Below are 26,938 nucleotides of genomic sequence, written 5' to 3' on the forward strand. Positions count from 1 at the left end.
GACATCCGTCCGATTGCGTTTAGAGTAGAGCATAGATAGATAAGCCGACTTTTCCAAAAACATCTCGTCAATTCCCAAAAAAGCAGCTATTTTTGGTTTTCATTTACTTCGATTTCTTTCATTTGTACCACTGCCACGACTGCCACTAAAGGTTAGGAAATCAGCTTCCAAGACCAAGATCATTCCTGCAAGCAGCCATGTTCACGCTGCGGTTCGACGGTACTTATTTGAGTCGCAGGAAATTCTAAACAGCAGGGCTACTACGAAACTCAAAGTTCGTGTCGTGCGGTACCTCTGACACTTATACTATTTAATACGAGAGCGAGAGGGACGGTACGTTATGAACTTCGAGTTTCGAGTTTCGTAGTAGCCCTGCAGGGTCACGTGACCAGATTTGTCGCTGCAAACGAGCGACGAGCGGCTGCATGAGGCCGCACCTTAACGAATCGAGCACACGCACTCGAATAGTGACAAACGGATGACGTGACGCGAGTGTCTCGTTTATAATTCACACAAATGTCACTATCGAGTGTATCGAGTACTCAGTATCGAGTATCGCTATCAAGTATCGATACTTACTCGGTATCGAAAGTTTTATTCGAACCCTAGCTATGCTCTAGCTGAAATAAATTAGTTGACACTATTTACCGGCCCGGATAATACCGAAATGGAAATACCGACCCGATTTTTCGTGTACACGCCCATAGAAACCCATCTCAAACTGACACTTATGCGTAAACAAGGGGAACCAACCGAGTACCTAGACTAGAGTATCCGGGCCGGTAAAAATAGTGTCACCCCAATAAATGAACTACTGAGAAACTGCGATGTTATTATCAGGTCGGATAATTGCTATTTTTACCTATGAGGCGTAACACAAATTTAACATTCGACTGCTGACTTCAAATGAAAGTGGTAATCTTTTTTTTGTTGCAAAACTTGTGTTCATTTTTCTGAAGTATCATGAAGTATTTCATGCTGATTATGGCTGTAGCCATTAATGCTGGTAAGTGAGAACATTTAATTTTAATAATATTGAAACGTAATAGAACACATTTAACATTTTGTTAAAAATAATACAATCGTCTGATTATTATAATTTTTTTGATGAAAATCTATACGTTATCAATAATTCTGTTACCATTATATTTACGTATTTTTTGATTTTGTTTTTTTTTTAAAGTAAATAATATTTTTTGTTTTACTTAACTAAATAAATAAAGTAAAAATAGTCTTACGACGTATATAGTGTAGGCATAATGTAACTAACCAAATGTGTCCTTTAATTTTAACATTTTAGAAAAAGTAGATAATATGTAGGTATACAATATTACGAAAAATATTTTCTACTATTTATGCCTTTCCATTTACTTCAAAACAATTTAGCCTACATAGGTATGCCCTTTATTTTGAATATCACTTAAATATTATAAATGCGAAAGTGTGTTTGTCCGTCTTTCACGCCGTAACGGAGCGACGGATCGACGTGATTTTTGGCATAGAGATAGTTTATGGGCCCGAGTGACATAGGCTACTCTTTATCTGGAAAAATGCACAGTTCCCGAGGGAACAGCGCCCGATAACCGAATACCTGAACCGATTTAGATGAAATTCGGTATACATATATATCATTTGAGTCCCGGGGTAAGACATACACGGGGGAGACATAATGGTAGTTTTTATCCTGGGAAATTGCATAGTTCCCGCAGAATAGCAATAAACGAATTCTACGCGGAAGGAGTCACGGGCAACAGCTAGTAATGTATATATAGTCGAAATATTTACGATATAGGGAAAAACTTAAAATAAGTACTGACTGATATTGAAACAAAATAAAAAAATAAATCACATTGCAAGCCAGGAAATTTACACCTCAAAGTCAAAGTCAAAGTCAAAGTCAAAATATCTTTATTTAATTTAGGCTACAACAAGCACTTATGAATGTCAAAAAAAAACTACCTGATATTTTTCCATACAAACATGTTCAAAACAATAACAAACTTAGGTCATCGACATCTATAAAGGCACGCTTGCTTGACCACAACAAACACACACGTGCGACACAAGGTCCCAGATAAGTAAAATTAAGATTGATTTTTTGGAGTCTTTTAATATTTTTTATTTCAACTCCAAATTTTGTTACTTTTACGGTCACCTCGTAGTGTCGCTGCTTAAGTGACTAAATAAGAAACAAACATACTGAGATTGTGGTGCATAGAGGAAATTTGTTCTGTACTCCTGGCCAGTGGTGGTGTAGCGGTATAGCACGCAGCATGGAGTGCTGAGGACCTGGGTTCGATTCCCAGAGCTGGTTTTTTTTTTCGGTTTTTCTGTGCATCTATGTTTCAGTTTGTATTTTCGATGTGGATTTTACGGAATGACCGCAAAAGTAACAACATTTTGAGTTGAAAATAAAAAATAAAAAAGACGCCAAAAACCCATCTTAATTAAATTGCTTAATAGCAAAATCTCTTGTCCGGGTGAGCGGTTAGTTCCGAATAGTTCCGATGGGGTGCTGAAAGTTTTTCTTTGAGGGCTAAAGATAAATAAGAAACAAACATGCTGAGATATGTGGTGCATAGAAGAAATTTGTGTCTGTACTCCTATCCAGTGGTGGTGAAGCGGTATAGCACGCAGCACGGAATGCTGAGGACCTGGGTTCGATTCCCAGCGCTGGTCTCTTTTTCTGGTTTTTCTGTGCACCTGTTTCAGTCTGCGGACGGTGCTGTGTCCGTTTTATACGAAAATCTAATCATATTTTCCGTGTTTTTAATCCCCGACGCAAAAGGGTGTGTTATAAGTTTGACCGCTATACATGTGTGTCTGTCTGTCTGTCTATCTGTGTGTCGGTCTGTGGCACCGTAGTCTTAAACGGGTGGACCGATGTGAATGCGTTTTTTTTTGCGGTTAAAAGAAAACCGACCTTTTGTTTCGAGCTCCGAACGACATTAGCAAACTAAGTAGTTTAAGTGTACGTGGGCGATCTATTGAAGTAACCCAATCATCTCCCCATCACTACTGTTTTGTGCTGTGCAATTTAATAATATCTGACGTATTTCAGACTAATTTTAAAACACATTATTTTCTCACGTTTTTTATTTTGTCAACAGTATCTTCTGATGGCACGTGTACATACAACAACTCTCATATCACGAACACCCAGTGCGTCACATCGACGTTGAACAACTGCAACGTCCGTGACAGCCAGCTCGACACCACTACCTGTACAAACAGCCAATACGACGGCATCTATATAACGGCTTCAACAACTACTAATACACGTATTTCAGGCCCTGGGTGCTCAATTAACACTTGCACTATCAGCGGGGGTGTACCTGCTCCATATGCTGCTTGCAGAATTTCTGGATGTACATTGAGTGCTGCTATGTAAGGCCATGAAAGTCGTCTGAGACTGAGTTTGTCCAATTCATATGAAAGGAGAATAGGCTAGTGTCCTAGAAATGTAATGAGGCCCGTCAGTTGGAGTATCAAAAAATATTGGACATATATTTTTTTCCATTATCAATTAAACAAAAAAATATGAAGATACAGCCAGTTAAAGTTCCGCGTGACGTCACACCGTGAGACACTAGCACGGCGTGACGTCACCGGCCCCCACTTCCGAACTTTGACGCGCTTCATCTGTATATATTTTTTTTGCATGATTAAATAAAAAAGATATGTGCAATATTTTCTGATACTCTAATTGACGGACTTAGAAGAATAATATATTTTTAATTCAATTATCACTGTAACTACTGTTTTTATTATATTGAAATACATTTTTTTTACCATAACCATATTTTTCTTGGGGTATGATTTTATTGATCACCTAATAAATGCGTTTTCGGCGACCTAATAAATAATGTTTGTTCCTATAATAACAGATCTGTCACCTAAATTGAATCACCAAATAATATTAAAACGGTTACCTAAATATTATTTAAAAATTACTTGGAAATAATATTGATCATCAAATAATTATATTGCGGTTCCAAAATTAGATGTGTCACTAAAATGAATCACCAAACAATATAGAAATGGCTTCCTAAAAATTAATTATAATCACTGGAAAATAATATTGATCACCAAATAATTGAACTGTGACGATACTGATATACAATGAATGAAATAATAATAATAATAATATCTTCTCACAAAAACACCAATTGACCCAGCCCCAAACTAAGCAAAGTTTGTTCTATGGGTGCTATACAACGGGTAGACATACATACATACATACTTAAATACAAACAAACATCCAAGACTCAAGTACTTACCTACTACAAACATTTATATTCATCATACAAGTACAAAAAATGTTCGGTTCTGGCATGCAATGCAGGTTCAGTAAAGCTGGCACGAATAGAATGAACAATAGTTATTTGTGTCACAAGGAAGCAAAATGGTGTATTTACGGCGGATTGATGGCGTTCTAAGTATTTATCGAATAGGTACTACACTCCGTGAGCTCTTGAAAAAACCTTCAGTTTTTAAAAGCATACTTCGGGTATTGACGATGACACGCGATGATATAGAAGTTATGTAAAAAGTTATGCAAAGAACCATCAGTACAATATAAACCTTACTGTAATAATGTCAAGTTAAATTTATTACACATATACAAAATTAAAAAAAAAAATAGTCTTTTTCTAATTATAATACAATATGACTTTTTGTGATGATACAAAATAGTTATTTAATAAAAAAATCAGCATTTTCGAAACGTTAATTTAATAATAATAATTATTTATTATTATTTAGAAGCCTGTAGAGGTGTCCCACTGCTGGGCAAAGGCCTCCCCCCATGTCCTCCATTCTACCCTTTCTTGGGCGATCTCTGACCAGCTGCGAAGAATGGCGTCCAGATCGTCCCGCCATCGACGCCTGGGTCTGCCACGCCGCCGAAGTCCATTTTGTGGTATCCAGTACTAATAATAATAATAAATTCATTTAATTCGGGCAACTTGCCCATACAATAAGTACCTTATGGACTAACATGCAAATTTATAATCAAAAATATTTAAAACTAATTTGGTGACAAAACGGCGTGACCCCGTTGAGTCACCGTCCCCGACGTCGCTATCATCTGCGGCATGGTGCCTCTGAACCGCCGGAACAGGACGTCTTTCGGCCAGAAGGCAGCACTCGAGATGGTCCCCATCAGCAACCACGGCACGCGCACTACAATTGAGCTGAAGTGGCATCTGCTTCCAGTGGATTGTTAACATATAAATTCGACGTATCAACAGGTTACCGGGGCACTATTGCGTAAACTGGTGATTTCTTTACGTAACTCGGTGATATTATCCTGCGATACATCGAATTTTCTCGAAAGTTCGGCCTGATTTGCCTTAGGGTCACGATGTCCTTTAGGAGGGGGGGGGGGCAGTTTCCGCAGCTTTTTTGCCAGAAAAGAGGGCACATCGTCCGGATCGGTCGCCTTAAACATCGTGATGATGTCCTGGAGACTCTTCACTCCTCCATTTCTTCTGCGAGACGGCATCTGGTCGGTCTTACCGAGCGTCTGGAATAGCAGCGCCTTAATTGCCCACTTGCTCGTTTGCCATCCAGTCAAATAAAAAAAAAATAAAAAAAAAATTGCTACTGCAAATTTCATCCTCCTTGAAGTTGGACTTGCAGATCTGCACGATGCTGACTTCATCCATGGAGTCGATGGCGTTTTGAATGAACGCCAATAGTTCAATCGTAATGCGCTTTGCTCAGAGACTATCAATGCTAGAAAGCTGTAATTTTGCACGAATATAGATGTAAACTATGCCGACAAAATAGTACAATAAAAAAATTCAAAGGCAGTGAGTTATCGTAAAAACTTGATTCCTTTTGAACTAGTTAAAACTACTGTCCAATTTATCATTGTATAGTATAGACCTTATAAATCAATGCATTCTACAATCCACACAGCCTTAATACCACAAACTTAACGTGCCGGTGGCAAAATTTGGAACTTTATTCCCACTTACCTTCTCAAAGGACCTAAATAGTGCGACTACAGCGTAAATGTAAAACTGCACCGTTAAATTTAATTTAAAACGATATACTTTTTGCATAATATATGTTTGATTGAATACTGAATTTGTTTTTTTTTTAATTGCCCGGCGCATTGTTTTGGTATAATGTTGAAAAAACTCGATTCCTACAGTTTACTTTTAGGGATGGCCTCACCAGAGGGGTATTAATAATCTCATGGCGAAAAGCAAAATACGGTTAAGGTTACAATTTCTGTATTTAATAATAAAAACAGTACAGTGATACTTAATTGGGTAATAATATATATTGTTATTTTTAGTCCGTCACTTGGAGTACTATCAGAAAATATTGCACATATTTTTTCTTAAACACAAGCAAACAGAAAATGACAAGAATGAAACGCGTGCAAAGTGGGGGCCGGTTTCGTCACGCCGTGCTAGTGTCTCACGGAGTGACGTCACGCGGAAGTTTAACTGGATATTATCTTCATCACACACACACACAAACATCATGCCTGTATTCCCAAATGGGGTAGGCAGAGCACACGAAACGCTACCGCAACCTTAGGTTTTAAGTTTGACTAAAACGGTAAAATAGTGACAGGTTGCTGGCCTGTCGCCTACGGTATACCTTAACCTAAATCCTTTGTCGCCTCTTACGACATCCAAGGAAGAAATGGAGAGGTGTGATTCTAACCCGACACCACACGGGGCATCACATCACAGGGGATCATCATCATATTTTCTTCTTATTTACATTGATAATGGAAAAAATACATGTCCAATATTTTGTGTTATTCTAACTGACGGAACTCATTACATATTTTAGAACACTAACGTATTCTACTTTCATATGAAATGGACAAACTCAGTCTCAGACGACTTTCATGGCCTTACATAGCCCTAAATGAACATCCATAAATCTGGCAAGCAGAAGATGGAGCAGGTACACCCCCGGTGATAGTGCAATGGGAAATTGAGCATCCACGGCCTGAAATATGTGAACGAGTAGTTGTTGAAAACTTTATATGGACGCCGCTGTATTGGCTTCTTGTACAGGTAGTGTCGAAGACCTGGCTGTTATCGAGGTTGCAGTTGGTCAACGTCGATCTAACGCACTGGGAGTTTGGGCTGATCCAAGAGTTCGTGCTTACACACGAGCCATCAGAAGATACTGTGGACAAAATAAAAAACATGTGAGAAAATAATGTGATTTAAAATTAATCTAAAAAACGGCAGATATAATAGAATACAGATCTATGTTTTTATTTCACTGCACAAAATAGTAGGGAGATGGTTGGGTTACGTCAATAGATCACCCACGTACCTATACTTAACACGTTCCCTGTCCGATACAAAATGGTATGACAACGTCGCATGTCCAGTCCAAGTGTGCTTCCACTTTGGGGACACGGACTTATCGACGTAAATTTGTGTGGCCCCAGATTGGAAGCATGGACTTGGCGATGTGAATATTGTTTTTCTTAGTGTCGTGCCACCTCACGATTTGTTAAAAGATCGTAAAACTATATTAGTTTATTATTTTAATAAAATAAAACAAAGCTTAATAAGAAATAATTGTATTTTGAAACTAAAATGACAAATTCAAATGTGATGACATGGACTTGTGAAGCCTAACGTCGTGGCCCCATTGTGGGTCCATCCTGAAGTTGCGGGCACCCGGACAGAGAACGTGTTAAACTACTAAGTTTGCTTATGTAGTTCGGAGCTCGAAACAAAAGGTCGGTTTTTTTTTCCCCACTTGAATCTTCAGGAAAACGAAGAATACCGACGAGTTCCGAGCGACATTAACGTTCTGGCTGTACTGTAAAGTTGTTTTCATCACATCCCTGTTTTTACCTGACTGAGAAGAAGGACGGTTATGTGTTTGACGCGTATGAATGTATGTCAAAGTCAATAAGTCTTAATCATAAATAAATAAAAAAATATTCAAAATTATTCAAAGTCAAAATAATTCTTTATCCAATTTACAAGCACATTATAAATGTCAAAAAAATCTACCACCGGTTCGGAAAAACCTCTGTTGAGAAAAATCCGGCAAGAAACTCAACGAGGTATATTTTTTAAACAGATTAACGATATTATTAAATGATATGTATACATCACAAGTATTTAACACAACTTTATTTTTAACGCAGTAGGTTCGCTATTTGAAGTGATCGTTAATGCGGATCGGAATTATTTCCAAATAGCCCTGTCCATGATATAATCATTAACTTTATAATATGCAATTTTGAACATGAAACTACCGTGAGACTCACTCATATTAAATATAATGACCCGGATAACTCACGTCTTAAATCGAGTTTAGCTCGACATGTTCGGGCTAATCCGTAGCCTTCGTCTTCGGAGCAACGCGACTCAGCGGCTGCTGCAACACGCGCACTGCGCGCCGCCGCTCTGCTCGCGCGACTCCACGACGCGACAGTCGCGCGAGCAGAGCGGCGGCGCGCAGTGCGCGTGTTGCAGCAGCCGCTGAGTCGCGTTGCTCCGAAGACGAAGGGCTACGGATTAGCCCGAAACATGTCGAGCTAAACTCGATTTAAGACGTGAGTTATCCGGGTCATTATATTTTTATAATATGCCTTAGATATTAATGTCTTCTTGACAATAGATCTGAATTTTGTATCTGTTTCATTTATAATATTTTTTGGAATTTTATTATAAATACGTATGCAACTTCCCAGAAACTACTTTTTGGTTTTAGCCAGGCTGTAAGATGGAACTTAATTTTAAAAAAATCAAATGGCGGATATTTGGCGCCAAATTGTAAGTTTTCAAAAAATGATTTTTATTCAAACCCATGAAGTGGGGTATCAAATGAAAGTTAATAATTAGCCCATTCTAAAAATATATGGGTTATAACCGTTTTAATACTTATACTATTTTCACAAAAAAGTGTGAAATAAAACAATAAATAAATAATAAAAAAAACCCGACTGCCTTAAAAATACTAAAAAGAAGAAAACAGTGTTGAACTTTATGTAGCAAACTTAAAGTTCAACAGTCGTGAGCCATTCAAATCGTGACGCTCAAAAATTCTTTTACCTAACGGTCCCTACTGTTGAACTTTACGTTAGCTACTTAACAAAGTTCTAGCCCACTAGACTTGTTTTCTTCATTTTAGTATTTTTTGAGGCAGTCAGATTTTTTGTTTTTATTTTAATTAATAGTTTTGTTATTATTAATATTATACTTTATTTTGCTGATGCGGCATTGCTGAAGGCACTTTGCCAATGTCACGTCAAGATGTGAGGCAAAATCTTAATAATTTGATTATCTCATTTGTAGAGAGATCAAAATTTCCTAGGAAAAAAACTCTGTGGTATTATTATTATTACCCATGTTGCCCATACAATAGACTAGCTGGTGCCCGCGGCTTCGCTCCCGGTGTAGTTTTTTTTTTAATTTTCTAAATCTTCTTTTATAAGAACCTACTCCTGACGCAAACACAATAAAAAAAGAATTAGCGAAATCGGTCCAGCCGCAGGTTTACGCGTGATGTCGTGACCAAGGGAAATAGGGATTCATTTTTATATATTACTAGCTTTTACCCGCGGCTTCGCACGCGTAACTATTCGGTGTGGTAGATGAAATTGAAATTTTCGGTATTTTACAAAATTCCCCTGGAAATTTCCAATATTTATATCGTGGTCTTCATTGAGGTTGTGTTGTGAATAACTTTACAAAATTCAAGACTCTAAACCCAGTGCTGAAGTTTCAAAAATTTTCCCTATCCAAATTCAAATGCAAAATTCAAATTCAAATCATATTACTCAGTAAATAGGCCGCAATGGGCACTTTTACACGTAATACCAGCGCTTTCGAAAAGACCATCATTGCCAAGAAGAATGCATCGCAAAAAACTTGGCAGGAAGTCTTTTTTTCAAAATAAAATAATTACAAATAAAATACTTAAAAACTACAGTATACAATTAAAGAAAAAATACGAAATAATAATAATAATAATAATACAGGGATGTATGGGGCCTTAGTTACAAAACTATACCGTGGGAATATCGGATAAAAAGTAGCGTACTTATGTGTTATTCCAGACATACGGCTACCTACATCCAAATTTCATGCCTCTAAGCCTAGCGGTTGTTATTCGACATTTTATTCCTAAGTATCCCGTGATAATATCGGGTCAAAAAGTCGTCTATGTGTTTTTTTAGACATCCAGCTTCCTACATACCAAATTTCATGACTCTAAGCTCAGCGGTTAATATTTCAAGATTTTATCCCTATCCCGTGGGAATATCGGGGTAAAAAATAGATTATATGTTATTCCAGAGGTCCAGCTACCTACATACCAAATTTCATGGCTCTAAGCCAGTGTTGTTATTTCGAGATTTTATCCCTAGGTATCCCGTGGAATATCGGGTCAAAAAGTCGCTTATGTGTTATTCCAGACGTCTAGCTGCCTACATACCAAATTTCATGACTCTAAGCCCAGCGGTTAGTATTTCAAGATTTTATCCCTATCCCGTGGGAATATCGGGGTAAAAAATAGCCTATGTGTTATTCTAGAGGTCCAGCTACCTACATACCAAAATTCATGGCTCTAAACCCAGTGGTTGTTATTTCGAGATTTTATCCCTAGGTATCCCGTGGGAATATCGAGTCAAAAAGTCCCTTACGTGTTATTCTAGACGTCCAGCTACCTACAAACCAAATTTCATGACTCTAAGCCCAGCGGTTATTATTTCAAGATTTTATCCCTATCCCGGTGGAATATCGGGATAAAAAGTAGCCTATGTGTTATTCTAGAGGTCCAGCTACCTACATACCAAAATTCATGGCCCTTAGCCCTGCGGTTGTTATTTTAAGATTTTATCCTAGGTATCCCGTGGGAATATCGGGTCAAAAAGTCACCTATCTGTTATTCCAGACGTCCAACTACCTACATATTAAATTTCATGACTCTAAGCCCAGCGGTTATTATTTCAAGATTTTATCCCTATCCCGGGGTAATATCGGGATAAAAAGTAGCCTATGTGTTATTCCAGAGGTCCAGCTACCTACATACTAAATTTCATGGCTCTTAGCCCTGCGGTTGTTATTTCAGGATTTTATCCCTAGGTATCCCGTGGAATATCGGGTCAAAAAGTCACCTATCTGTTATGCCAGACGTCCAACTACCTACATACCAAATTTCATGACTCTAAGCCCAGAGGTTGTTATTTCGAGATTTTATCCCTATCCCGTGGGAACACCGGGATAAAAAGTATCCTATGTTTTAATCCAGGTTATAAACTAACATTTCGCCAAATTTCATCCAAATCCGACCAGCCGTTTCAGCGTGAAAGAGTAACAAACATACTCACTCACTCACAAACTTTCGCATTTATAATATTAGTAGGATAAAGATATAATATAATATTGAATATAATATATCAAAATAAATATTAAATGTGCCACTTACCAGTGTTTATGATAGCTAGAGCCATAATTAGTATTAAACACTTCATGATACTTCAAAAATTTTTAGTACACAACTACTGAAACTAAAAAGAATATTATGTCTTTTTCATTTGAAGAGTCAGCAGTCGAATGTTATATTTTGTGTTACGCCTCATATAAATAGCAATTTTTTGCCCTGATAATAATAACTACGCAGCACCTAGTTAATTGATTGCAGCATTTCTCAAACTAGTCGTGACCCTCTGGTGGGTTCCAAGTGTATTTGAATGGGCCCCAAATCTGGTCCAGGTCATGAAAGTCGTTTACCTTTACTTGCCCGAATTTCACTTGCCATACCAACGTTTGCCATAGAGTATATATAACAGTGCTGTTTTCAGGATTTTTTTTAAATGTCATCATATAGGTACGTATACATATTAAACAATACAAATAATACATATTAAACATCCAAGACCCGAGAAAAAATATTTGTAAGTATTATTTTTTTATTTATTGAAATAAATAAAAACTCCTAGAAATCGACGTTTTATTCGAAGACAACTAAAATTGAACCAAACTTAAATTAAAACTCCCATATAAGAATTTATTGCGTTCTTCCTTTTTACGCATGTCCGAATCACCAACTTTAGACTCTTTGACTTGATTTAGACTTTAGCTTTGAGAACGCGTGTCAGCAAACGTAAGTATTTAGGTGAGGCGATGATATTCGTGCGGCTGTGCTCATTTGCGCTGAGCTCAGTGGTGTATAGGGATTGCAAACCGGGCCTGGCCGGGCCGGGCCCGCCCGGACCCGGTGCCCCTTTAGGCACCCACCAGGCCCGGCCATTCTTATCGGGCCCGGTCACCGGACCCGGTAAGTAAACCGAGGGGCGCGGCAATCAATTTTACGTTACATTTGGTTAGTTAAGTACACAAGTTTGGTTGTTTACAGTGACAGTACAGCCTAGCCTATGAGATTTCACTATTTGCTGAATTAGTAATAGTAACACTCGGGTATGTATTATGATACCGAAAAACGAAAGACCGAATTTCACAAGACCTATGGACGGAAGGCCGAAAATTAAAACGTTGAATATCCATTGGAATTGGTGATATGGCCGAAAGTTTGAAATCCCGAAAATACATTTGGCCGGAAGCCTTAAATCCGAAAACTACAATCCCGAAGATCAAAATACCTACAGCCGAAAGGCCAAAAAATCATAATGCCGAACAGTCATAATCACTACAAATAAAATAATCGACAGTCAATATATCGAAAATCAAAATACCGAAACCATCGTTACACCAAAATCTACTGTATCTATTTTTAATTGACAACATTCAGACTTTCAAGCGGGGGTAGATTGACATTTATCATTTTCTGTGCTGTTACAAAAAAAAACCTAACATCGAATCGCTCCGCTTCCTCGCTACTAGCGAGATACCAAAAGTAGGTGTCATAAGGACATCCCATCGATGTCATTTATTTTAAGTCCTGGGTCTCCCATTTGGTACACCCCAGCTGGTGCCTCGCTGACAGCGAGCGAGCGAAGCGAGCGAGCAAGACGTTTCAGGGCAGAAGCGATTCGGATAGTTTAGGTTCAGAAGGCTAAGGTGGGAGCCAAGCGCAGCGTAGCTCCCACCTTAGCCTTCGCTGTTAGGTTTTTTTTGTAACAGCACAGAAAATGATTAATATGGTACTGTAAATGCCAGTTAATTCGGGATTTTGTACTTTCGGTCATTTGAAAGTAGATATTTTGAGTTTCGGTGTATCAATTATCGGCATTTAGTACTTTCGGTATTCTGAATTTCGATGTGTTAAGCGTCGACATTTCAACTGTAGGTATTGTGATTTTTCGGTATTATAATACATACCCCGGCAGGCGGCGCGTCAAAGGAAAGTACAGTCACCTGCATTAATATACAGCGGAGCGTGCAAAAATATCAGACACGTCCTACCGACCCTAGAAATAGAGTCGTATCAGATATTTATGCACGCATTTTTGTGTCAGATATTGGTGCTGGTGACTGTACTTACTATCTGCAGCGGCGGCACCTAGCGGAAGGGACGTTCTTATTTAAACACGGCTTTATCGAAAGTGGCTATTCAGTGTTTATGTCTCACGCAAGATATATTGAATAAGTACCTATGAGAGAAGGAGACAAAAAGTAATAACCTAACATACAAAAAGTTGGAAAACCCCCGACATTGTCACTTCAAAGTACAATATCACAAAAACGGCTGAACCGATTTTAATAAAACATGTCTAAGAACCATCGCTAGAAATCATGCTTTTTAAAATAAAAATAATAATAGTAATAATGTGCGGAGTTACATTTGAAATTTACCACGAGCTTTGCGGTGAAGGAAAACATCGTGAGGAAACCTGCACAAACCTGCGAAGCAATTCAATGGTGTGTTTGAAGTTCCCAATGCGCACTGGGCCCGCGTGGGAACTATGGCCCAAGCCCTCTTGTTCTGAGAGGAGGCCTGTGCCCAGCAGTGGGACGTATATAGGCTGGGATGATGATGATGAATAGTAATAATATAACAGCATAATCTTGTTTGTATAGCTAGACAGAGACATAAGACAATTTTAAGTTAACTTTCGTACTAAAATTATTTGCCGGTAGGTAATTAATCTAAAGTAGACATTGACATCCCTAAGCGTCCGCGCTGGAGTAGGCAGCTAAGTCTCCTAAACGGTCGGAGTGTGCATACTTTTCTCTTTTACTATGCCCATATGGGAGGGCCCCGTTTACCCCCTGTTTCCACGCCACAAAAAAACCGGCCAAGAGCGTGTCGGACACGCACAAGGTAGGGTTCCGTAGCCATTACGAAAAAAATTAGTAATATTTTTCTAAGGATTTCGTATTTTATACGGAATCTTCCAAGTTTAGGTATATTTTATATCTAAGGCTGCTATCTACTCATATACTAATAATTCTCAAGCAAACAGCCATTATAGATTTCCTTAAAAGTTTGATATACTTACTACCATCCTGAATTTTTTCAATTTTTTCCACCCACTGGTTTAGATTTTAGAGGGGGGACCACACTTGATTTTAATAAAAATTTTCACTTTAAAGTTGAAAATTTCGCAAACAAATCACTGAATCGAAAAGTTGTCTTACCAGGCCCCTAATGGTTTCAAAAGACCTATCCAACGATACCCCACACTACAAGATTGAATGAGAAAAAAAAATCACCCCCACTTTACGTCTATTGGAGGTACTCTAAAAAAAATATTTTTGAATTTTATATTGTACCACTTTGTCGGCATAGTTTACATATATATCCGTGCAAAATTAAAGCTTTCTAGCAATGATAGTCCCTGAGCGGCCGGACAGGACAGACAGACAGACAGACATGGTGAAACTATAAGTCCGTTTTTGCCATTTTGGCTCGTGAACCTTAAAAAGGTTCCTGAATTGAGTTACTTTTGATGATGATCGCTGTTGAGCTGTCCAGTAAACTTTGGGAGCCGCTTATTCCATGATAACGTGAACCAAACATGAAATCATTTTTTTCCGCAAACACTGATTAAGTTGGGATGTTTGTGTTTGAAAAAAGAGCAGTGGCGTCGTTGTTGTGAATATTTTTTTGATATCATCATCTTCATCATGTCAGCTGAAAGACGTCTACTGCTGGACATAGGTCTCCCCCAAGGCTCTCCACTCAGACCGGTCTTGTGCTTTCCGCATCCACCGCGACCCCGCGATCCTAACAAGATCGCAATTCTTCGGGCTATGTCGGTAACCTTAGTCCTACTGCGGATATCATCATTTCTGATTCTATCCCGCAGAGAAACCCCGAGCATAGTTACTACCTAATACTTATAAAACAATTTTATTTTTAATTTAATTCTGTAATAAATTTGCTTAGACCTCCCCCAGTGTCTTTCACTTATCTCACAAACAATTCAGCAAAGCCTGCCGTGAAGCAGCAGTGCTTGCACTGTTGTTTTTCGGCGTGGAGAGTAAGACAGCCGGTGAAATTACTGGCACGTGAGGTATCCTATCTTAGGCCTCTAGGTTGGCAACGCGTCTGCAATACCCCTGGTGTTGCAGATGTTTATGGGAGGTGGTGATCTCTTACCATCAGGAAACCCACTTGCTCGTTTGCCATCCAGTCAAATAAAAAAAAATCGGGGCGGAGACAAACTCCACAAATCAAAGGTCATATAAATTGGTCCAGCTGTTCTCGAATTATAAATGGTGTCGTAACTAATCCGGCCTTGTTCTTAAGTCGTACTTAACGGACTACACTGTATGTATGTAGATTTACCGCAAGGGAATATTTGCGGCAATGTTTTGAGAACCAAATTGCGTTTGTGGGGTTATTTCGGAATAAAATAAGTAATTATCGATATTACTAACGGAATAAAATCAAATAAATGAATGGGCTAAATTCAGCCGAAAAAGAAATTTGATCCTTAAGCCAAATTTTACAAAAGCCTTTTCAATAGCATCCAGAATAACCCCGCTTTATTCCGAAATATCCTCTGTGGAAAAAAATAAGTAACTAGTTTTTTAATAGGTACAATATTTCCATAACTCGATCATATTTTAGACACTTTTTTATAAAGTATATAACGTCGATTAGTGGAAACGACAGAAATAGACTAACCCCCTTATTCATAAACGACAATCAAACCTATTTTGGTTAAAATGCCGCTAAAATTCGTTTGTCCTTATCTGTCACTTCGACATTTGTATTTGTTAGAAAGGGACAAAGCATTTGTTAGTTAACATAGGCTTGTTAAGTTTTATGAATAAGGGGGTTAGACTTTAAATATAATGTACCAACTCTGTGTAATTGTTGATTGACGTAAACGTCACATCATCTCGTCAAAAATCCTGGTGGAATTACCCCAAAGCACTTAGTTCCTCAATTTGTCAAAAACCCATTTATGCGTGTAGAATGCATATCTCCCTATATCCAACGATGTTAACGTAGCATGATAGATTTTGGGTATGTTTTCTAAAATCAACCATGTCTCTCACTTCTTTGGACTTCTATCTACACATTCAAACTTATTTTGAATTCAATGTGAGTTCAGATACTTCTTATAATGCCAGTTTATATCGGGGCGAGTAAAATGTATGAAATATGTACCAGTCTTTCAGATTAACCAATCCGATATATCGGATCATATTTCATACATTTTACTTGCCCCGATATCTATCGGCGTCAGATACCGATATCGGATCGGATAATCTGAAAACGCTCTTACCATGCCTTCTTTCCTTCGCGTTGTCATCGTTCATCCACCATTACCTCTAATATTTCGTTTTCTAGATTTTTACCGTACAGTCAGCGTCATATAGTACGTAGCAGTCAAGATCACCAAATACTTGGAAACATCCAAATAGTCATTAACTTTGACCCAATCAAAGCGCCCCAATTAAATTGCTCAGGACATCCATCGTGTACAAATAAATCGGAGCACGCACATCACCACTGGTAGCGTAGCAGCCATAATATCCAAAAGTATGGGACACACACTAGAAAACTGTGCTTTATTTAAAAGGTTTTAAGGTTTAATCTCGAATTGAGTGCGAAATAAATTAACACGTCATAAGATTCGACTTTTTCTTTTTGACTATCACCGAAAAGAGTACCAACTTGTTATTTAATTAAAAAGGTAATGACATGATTAACATGTGCATTTGGCACCAGAAGACTGAAAATGGAACACCGTTCACATTGTATTAAAGAGGATTAGCTAACTGGATCATTAAACCTAACACGGTATGTAATAAAGTCAATTTTTCTGTGGTTAGGGATCGATCCGGATCGCGACTATGCGATACGATACTGGGATTGTATCGAATGGCTTCGATACGATCCTCTAAATATCGTATCGAATATAGAATCAATCAAATCAAGGGATTCTCTTTTAAATTAAGTAACGTTTTTTTGGTAATATATACATATATAATTAGGTCCATCATACTTGTAATTTCGGGGAAAATAGAAAATATCTAGAAAAATCAATTTTCGAATCGTAGGCTCTTTTGGAATAATAAATCTTGACAAGCAGTCTTCGATTTCTTCGATTATATTTGGTAGAGCCTAGTGGCTAAAATCATATACTAGCACAGAAAGTAAAACTATTAAAATATATATGAAACAAAATGCTGTCACAGTACTGAATACAATACGAATCAAATTATTTAGCGAGGTGAAGGTGTCAGCTATTCAATTCTAAACTACAAGAAACTTACCCACCTATATAAATAAAGTCATAATTTTGATTCCTTAGTCGAAAATTTATGCCGAACCGCGCCGGGGCTATTGTAACATGAGATGTGTAGTTGTAAAGATTTTAAAAGGTACCCGTCCCGTAATTATTTTATGCAATACCTAAGCGTGACCATAAGTACTTAGGTATGTGATAAGAAATTAGGTGTCATCGGTTTCCGATCGTATCGATCCAAGCAAAAATTGACTTCTTATGTATCGATATAAAATATCGATGTATCGTATGATGTTGTATCGATACTTGAAAATATCGGATCGCATCGTGAAACCCTACCTGCGGTGTCCCATACTTTTGGATACTTTGGCTGCTACGGTACTAATGCCGGCTTTAATGTTATAAAGTGTTTGGCGACGTGCGTGCTCCGGTATATTTGTACGTTAAATGTCTCGAACAATTTAATCGCTGCGTCGGTGTCACTGGTAATGACTATTTTTGTGTGTTTCCAAGTTTTTGGTGATCTTGACTGCTACGTACCTACTATATGACGCTGACTGTACAACGACAAAACCTACTAAACACTGGCAAAATTGACCTCCAATAGACATAGCCATATAAAAAAAAAACATCAACAAATATTGCCTTCCCGAAAAAAAAAACGAATCTTTCGCTACGTGGGTTGCAATCCCAAAGACATAGTGGGTATGCAATCTTTCGGATCGCTCGATGTAGGCAAATAGTAAGGGAGGTTTTTAAATCTTATTCCTTGAGCATTATAGATGTGAAACATGGTGATCAAATTTTTCAGTTGAAGCGACAGTTTGAAGGGATTTTTCGAAAATCTCACGGAAACGGGCGATGCGGGATATTAACCTCATTCCTATGGAGTATTGTGTAAAGTTTGTAATAAAATATGATATTAGAAAATCAAAATCATACTTTTATCATTTAGTCATTCGTTCAGTTGTAAAAGTATACAATGGCGGCTTCACTGCATTCCTTGTGCTATATGCCACGAAAGCCTAACCCTATTTAGATAAGATAAGATGAGATAATTTATCCAATAATTTACGGCTCAAAATAACAATAACAATGTTGCACTAAATTTTATATGACACCTTCGGCCTGGGTTACTAGAAAAGTAAGTAAGTAAGGGGTGTGTAATGATCGGTAGGTATAACGACATTTGATATAATTTCAAAGGATAGCTTCACGGAACTTTTTTATAAAATAAACCCAACCTAACCTAACCCAATGTACATGATACGATGATACGATGTACATCAAATCGAATTAATAACAATAGAAATTAGTTTTGTTTTTAAGATAAATTGCATTATGTCAAATTAAAATTATGTCAATTGTTGCAATGATTATGAAGACCAGATTTGACCAACGGAACTACTACTATCAATAACAAGTATTTCACGGGTTAAATTTAAATTATCATGATTAATATACTTACCTAGATAAGCGACTAAGAAGAAGCTAATGATTAATTAATGACTAGTTATTGATTCTTTCGAACTGATCTGATGCTGAAGCCAAGAAGGTAGGCAACGGAACTCTGTTATAAAACAACGTAACTAAGTCGTGTTTGGGCTTAATGGAATCGTTGTGAGATGTTCTTTGGCTACGAATCACTAAAAAGTGAGAAATAAAGAACATTTTTAACAAAAAGTAAAACCGACTCCAAAAAAATAAAAGAATAACAAAAAATGGAACCTACTACAAAACCCTTGAAAATATTTTTCTAGGTTAGTAGGTACGTACTAGCTCGAAGTCGGTGACTCAGCACGACCCAGCAGGAGGGATTGAAACCCATAGTATGTAGGTGAAGTAGACGACTATTGTGAATTGTCCCAATCCTGCTGGCTCGTGCTGAGGCACCGACTTCGAGCTAGTACGTACCTACTTACCTAGAAAAATATTTCGTATGTAGTCGTTTGTTATATTAAATAATAGTTATATGTATTTAGCCAGTAAACATGTATTTCGTATGAAAGTATATAAAACAACTGTTATACTAATGAAATTATAGTGTTTCATGTTATACATACCTAATGTAATTATACATTATGAACTTTTATAATATGAAATTATATCTTACGTATTTATATAACTTGGGACGCACCCTTTGGTATGTTATAATGTTGGAAAAACTCGAGTCTTCGAGTTTACTTTTAAGTATGGGCTCACTAGAGGGGTTATTGAGTTCAATACGGCTCAAAACAAAATACGGTTATGGTTACAACTTCTGTATTTCAAAATAATTAACAACAGTACAGTAATTAGTTGGGTTAAAAAATATCTCATTATTTTAGTCCGTCAATAAAATTACAGTAGCGGTAGTATTAAATATTGGACATTATATTTTTTTCTTTAGTCATGCAAACCAAAAATGACAATGTTGAAGCACGTCAAAGTTCGGAAGTGGGGAGGCGGTGACGTCACGACGTGCTAAAGTGTCTCACAGTGTGACGTCACGCGGAACTTCAACTGGCTATATTATCTTCGTATTTTTTTTGATTGATTGAATTTTTTCAAATTAAAACTCACAACATTTATTGACAACAAAAACAGGAGAAGAATAGGAGAATAGAGAAAAATTAGAGACGTTGTGCTGTAGTGTGTGTGTGATGTGTGGTGTGTGTGATGTTTTGTTTAATTAGTAATGGAAAAAATACATGCCCAATATTTTATGATATTTTAACTGACGGGACTCATTAGATTTTTCAGGACACATTTTTCCAATCTCAGTCTCAGACGACTTTCATGGCCTTACATAGCGCTCAATGAACATCCGGAAATCTTGCAAGCAGCAGCTGGAGTAGCTACACCCCTGGTGATAGTGCAAGTGGAAATTGAGCATCCAGGGCCTGAAATGCTAGTACCAGTAGTTGTTGAAGACCTTATATAGATGCCGTTGTATTGGCTTCCTGTGCAGGTAGTTATGTAGACCTGGCTGTTAATGACGTTGCAGTCGGTCGTTACTGCAGTCAGTACATTCGCGCCGTTGTATTGGCTTCCTGTACAGGTAGTGGTGTCGAGCTGGCTGTTATCGATGTAGCAGTTGGTCGCCGTCGATTTAACGCACTGGGAGTTTGCGGTGATCTGAGAGTTCGTGTTTACACACGTGCCATCAGAAGATACTGTTGAGGGAATAAAAAAGCTTTAGAGAAAATAATGTGTTTTAAAATTAATCTGGAAAACGGTAGATATAATAGATTATAAATGTATTAATTGCAGAGCACAAAACAGTAGGGAGATGGTTGGGTTACTTCAATAGATTACCCACGTACACTAAGGGCCTGTTTCACCACCTGTCGATTAACTTTAAGTGTCAGATAAAAGTAATGCCGTCTTTGTTTATTTGGGAAAAACAAACAAAGGCGGCATCACTGATATCCGTCACTTAAAGTTAGTGGACAAGTGCTGAAACAGGCCCTTAGTCTACTAAGTTTGCTAATGTCGTTCGGAGCTCGAAATAAAAAGCCGGTTTTATTTTTTATCTCACTTGAATCTTCAGCAGAATGAAGAAAACCGACGAGTCCCGAGCGACACTAACATTCTGGCTGTGCTGTAAAGTTATTGCCATCACATCCCTATGTTTTTATAATTATTACACTTTATTTTGCTATTTTGCTAATGCGGCACTTTGCCAATGTCACGTCAAGTTGCGAGGCAATATCTTAATAATTCGACTATCTCCTTTGCAGAGAGATAAAAATGCTCCAGGAAAGAAACTCTGTGGTATTATTACCCATGTTGCCTGTATATAACCAGCAGTAGGGGTCAAATTATTTCCTAAACCGATATAGATTTTTTCCACGGACAAGGATTCTAAATTACTGCTGAAAATGCACAACCAGGAAAGAAACTAGTTATTATTACCTTTGCCTGTATATAAAAAGGTTGTCTGGAAATTAAAACCTAAACACGATTATTTTTAAGTCGGACAAGGATTCTAAATTACTGCTGAAAATGCACAACCTGTTGTAATCTAATTCTTACTTCTTTCTTTTAAAAAAGGTTGTCTGGAAAGGAAAAACCTAGACACTATTATTTTTAAGTCGCTGATCACAAGCCAACAAATTTATTATGTACAAAAAAAAAATATTATTATAAAATTTAAGTATATATTTATGTATATAAGTATGTTTATCCGTTGTATAGTATCCGTAGTACAAGCTTTGCTTAGTTTGGGACTAGGTAATTGGTGTCAAGTGTCCCATGATATTTATTTTATTTTATTACTATTTTTTTTTCTCGTTTAGGTTTTTTTGGTATTTTGTGTTTTTTTATATAATTATTTTTTTGTATTACTTATTATTATGTATTTTTATTTTTGTAGTTGTAATTAATTATTTAATTTTGTTTGACATTGTTTGGTTTCTTTTGATTATTTGTGTATATTTCAGGTTTGATTTGTTATTAATTTAATTTGACATTGTTTTAATTAGTTTGGATTTATCTTTAGTTTATTAGGTTATGTGTATAATATAACATTGTAAAATTTATTTTTAATAAATGAATGATTAATACTAATGACATAATATATACATTTTATTTTTTAATGTTGTCCAGTTTGACAAGTACGATCTATGTTTTAATTACTTGCTCGTGTTACAGGAAACACTCGGTATATCGTCTTAAAGATGTTATAATTAGTGACAAAGATATCATTTTAAATATATCGGGTGTGATCTGCAATATGAGCAAATTATTTAAACATAGATCATCTCCTCAAACTGAACAACATTAGTTGAGCGACTTTTAAAAATAATAGTTTTTTTATTTTTTATTACACTTAAGTTTATTCGAAGAAGCAATGTAAAGCAAAATGTTTGATGTGTTTTGCGTGACAGGCGACGTCAGTTGTGTTCTTGGACGGCGTGCATTGATTGCAGTATTTAATTTGTAAGAAAAAAGGTAAATTCAAAGACTGCATTATTTTCAAAAGTCGCTGAACTAATGTTGTTTAGTTTGACGAGGACGATGTTTAAATTTTTTGCTCGTATTACAGGCCACGCCCGGTATTAAATAAGATAATAAAGTAGAATGAATTAAAAAATGGATGTTTAGTATAACGTTTCAAACTTTCGTGATTCTCACTCATAGTCAAAATACCATAAACGGGACTTATCACGCTATTTTTACACGAGTAATATTTACCTCGACGTTTCGGCAACGTTACAGTTGCCGTGGTCACTATTGACTATGGATGTTTAGTGTTTTGTTATTTTTAAAGGCCGTCATCGTTCATAGCGCTCCATACGTCTTTCAGTCATAGACCACATCCCCACACACTTACAATAAGTAAGTTATTTTATATTTGACTGGCAAAGTATTCACTTAAAATAATGGGGAATGTCTGAAAAATTTAGAAACGCGTAAAACTTTTTATATCAATAGGAATAACCTTTCTAATTAACAGAAAAAAATACATTCATAGAAGCTCATTTCAGTTTCTATGGCCTTGTACATGAAAAACAGGGTCGGTATTTCCATGTTGGTATTATCCGGACTGGTAAAGAGTGTCACCTGTCAAAACGAACGAGTCAAAGACACATTTTTTTAATTTTTTGTTCTGAGCTATGGAACAACATGTAACCAACCGGACTATCGTAATTTGGTGGTAAAGAAAACTCTTTCATTTCTTAAAATTAATTGATGCTACCTAAAAATCTGATATTTTTTTCTGTTAATAAGGAAGGTTATTATTCCTATCGATTAAAAAAAATCAAGCATTTCTAAAATTTTCACCCGTTCCTCATTGATATGGCAAAACAACGTTTCCCGGGTGAGCTAGTACTACCATAAATATAAATCAATGCATTCTACAGTCCACATAGCCTTACATACCACAAACTTAACCTGCATGTCACAAAATTTGGAACTTTATTTCCACATAACCATCTCAAGGGAAACAGTGTGACCACAGCGCCAATTTAACTGCATCGTTAAATTTGTCGCATCAGTAGGCAAATTGAATTTAAAACGAAATACATTTTGCATGCGATTGATTGGATACTGGATTTGTTTTTTTTTTATTTTGTCGGATGGCCAAGTGGTTAGAGAACCTTACTACGAAGCTTGAGGTCCCAGGTTCGATTCCCGGCCGGGGCAGATATTTGTATGAATAATACGAATGTTTGTTCTCGGGTCTTGGACGTTTAATATGTATTAAAGTATGTATTTATCTATATAAGTATGTTTATCCGTTGCCTAGTATCCATAGCAGGTACAAGCTTTGCTTAGTTTGGGACTAGGTCAATTGGTGTCAAGTGTCCCATCATATTATTTATTAAAATGGCCGGTGCTTTGGTTTGGTATAATGTTGGAAAAACTCGAGTCCTCGTGTTTACTTTTAGGGATGGGCTCACTAGAGGGGTAATAATGAGCTCAATGGCGGAAAGCAAAATACGGTTACGGTTACAATTTCTGTATTTTAAAATAATTCAAAACAGTACAGTGATACTTAAATATATATATATCAATTATTTCAAGCAATTAAATCCATAATTTGTTAGTTTCAAGGTTGACTTATAATACTTAATTGGGTTAAAAAACATATCATTATGTGTTTGACCCGTATGTATGTATGTATACTTATTCCTATGTCCTCTCGTAACTACTATACGGCTGAACCAATTTTCATAAATGATACGTCATTGGATTCGTCTTAATGACGGGAGTGACACTGGGTACATGACTGTTTAAAAATTAAAATGGCGGATTTTTGGCGCCAAATTGTGTTAAATTTTTTTTTATTCATACCTATCGAGTAGGGTATCAAAATTAAGGGATTTAAAAACAGATTACAAAAATATACACAAGTCATGTGTTTTCATTTACCGTTTTCACAGAAATATCAAAAAAGTATAAAATAAAACAATCAATTTAAAAAAATCAAAACCCGACTGCGTTAAAAAATACTTAAAAGAAGAAAACAAGACGTGGACGTAGTGGTCTAGAACTCTGTTAAGTAGCTAACTTAAACTTCAACAGTCGGGACCTATTCAAATCGCGAACAGCTCAAATATTCTTAGTACCTAATGGGTCCCGACTGTTTTAAGTTAGCTACTTAACAGAGTTCTAGACCACTACGTCCACGTCTTGTTTTCTTCTTTTAAGTATTTTTTAACGCAGTCGGGTTTTGATTTTTTTAAATTGATTGTTTTACTTTTAGTCCGTCAGTTACAGTATCAGAAAATATTGCACATATGTTTATTCTTTAAATATAATGACCCGGATAACTCACGTCTTAAATCGAGTTTAGCTCGACATGTTTAATTTAAGACGTGAGTTATCCGGGTCATTATATTTAATATGAGTGAGTCTCACGGTAGTTTCATGTTCAATATTTATTCTTTAATCATGTAAACAAAAAATGACAAAGATGAAGCCGTTAAATCTCGGTAGTGGGGGGCGGTGACGTCACGCCGTGCTAGTGTCACGGTGTGACGTCACGCGGAACTTTAACTGGCTGTATCTTCATAATTTTTTGTTTAATTGATAATGTAAAAAATACAATAAATGCCCAATATTTTTTTTGATATTCTGACGGGACTCAATCCTATTCTGCTAACATAATTTTGAAATGGACAAACTCAGTCTCAGACGACTTTCATGGTCTTACATAGCACTCAATGAACATCCAGTAATCTTGCATGCAGTAGATGTAGCAGGTATACCCCCGGTGATAGTGCAAGTGGAAATTGAGCATCCAGAGCCTGAAATACGTGAATCCCTAATTGTTGAAGTCGTCATGTAAATGCCGTCGAATTGGCTGTTTGTACAGGTAGAGATCAAGATCTGGCTGTTAGAGATTTTGCAGTCGGTCGTTGTTGAAATCATTACATTGGAGCCGCTGTATTGGCTTCTTGTACAGGTAGTGGTGTCGACCTGGCTGTTATCGATGTAGCAGTTGGTCGCCGTTGTATCAACGCACCTGGAGTTGCTGATCTGAGAGTTCATGTTTACACACGTGCCATCAGAAGATACTGTTGACAGAATAAAGAAATATAATGACCCGGATAACTCACGTCTTAAATCGAGCTTAGCTCGACATGTTTCGGGCTAATCCGTAGCCCTTCGTGTGAACGTATCTTTACAGAGCGATGTTGTTAGTGTTGTGTGCTACCCTACATTTGACAGTTGTAATGATGATGAAAACGCGGGTAGTTGTGTGCCGGTGTCAGTTTCGTCGGGTAGTCGCGCGAGCAGAGCGGCGGCGCGCAGAACGCGTGTTGCAGCAGCCGCTGAGTCGCGTTGCTCCGAAGACGAAGGGCCACGGATTAACCCGAAACATGTCGAGCTAAACTCGATTTAAGACGTGAGTTATCCGGGTCATTATATTTAATATGAGTGAGTCTCACGGTAGTTTCATGTGAGAAGATATAATAGATAACAAATGTTTTTATTGCACAGCACAAAACAGTAGTGATGGGGAGATGGTTGGGTTACTTCAATAGATCACCCACGTACACTTAAACTGCTTAGTTTGCTAATGTTATTCGGAGCTCTTAAACAAAAGGTCGGTTTTCATTCTCTTTCTCACTTGAGTCTTCAGGAAAACGAAGGAAACTGATGAGTCCCGAGCGACATTAACATCCTGGCTGTACCTAGATACTGTAAAGTTTTTGTCATCACTTCCCCGTTTTTATTAATATTATTTTACCTACTTTATTTGATGATGCGGCATTGCTGAAGGCACTTTGCCAATGTCACGTCAAATTGCAAGGCAAAATCTTAAAAATTCGACTGTCTCATTGGTAGAGAGATCAAAATGCTCTAGAAACTTTAAGAACCCAGTGGTATTATTTTATTAACAGCCCGTATATATTCAATCAGCAGTAGTAGCGGTCAAATTGTTTCCTAAACGGATGTAGATTTTTTTGCCCTCCAGGGCCCATTGATTTTTTCCACCCTGTATATAGTAGATTGTTTTTTGTTTATTCTTGAGGTAACAGTGATTGTAGACGTATGTCCGTTAACGGAAATAAAGTTTAAATTCGCAGTGAGTTATTTATTTTGTTGAATCTCTGGTGAATAAATAAATAAATATCACGGGACAGTAAATATAGCTAATTTATTTAATCAGGCGTTACTTTGCGCAGGTCCATATCAATGAACGATTAACAAAAAAGTAAAACCGACTCCAAAAAAATTAAAAAATAACAAAAAATGGAACCGATTACAAAACCCTTGCAAATATTTTTCTAGCACTAGCTACCTACTAGCTCGAAGTCGGTGCCTCAGCACGACCCAGCAGGAATGGAACAATAGTCGTCTACCACACCTACATATTATGGG

The 26,938-nt window shown here is 37.1% G+C and overlaps 1 protein-coding gene across 4 annotated transcripts in view; it reads right to left on the bottom strand.

Annotated features, from left to right (window-relative positions):
* Positions 1-19,862: 19,862 nt before the first annotated feature.
* LOC141438242 (uncharacterized) overlaps positions 19,863-26,938 on the bottom strand; it is a 32,980-nt gene continuing 25,904 nt past the window's right edge. For 2 of the 4 annotated variants that reach the window (XM_074102035.1, XM_074102034.1), the window contains exon 2: positions 19,863-20,772. In XM_074102035.1, coding sequence (XP_073958136.1) covers positions 20,402-20,772 — 371 coding nt within the window. In that variant the 3' untranslated portion in view covers positions 19,863-20,401. Of the gene's footprint in view, positions 20,773-24,917; positions 25,627-26,938 lie in introns of those variants that run through there. The other 2 variants (XM_074102038.1, XM_074102036.1) reach the window with 1 other exon arrangement.

The sequence above is a fragment of the Choristoneura fumiferana genome, chromosome 18 (genome assembly GCF_025370935.1).
Source record: "Choristoneura fumiferana chromosome 18, NRCan_CFum_1, whole genome shotgun sequence".
Lineage (NCBI taxonomy): Eukaryota > Metazoa > Arthropoda > Insecta > Lepidoptera > Tortricidae > Choristoneura > Choristoneura fumiferana.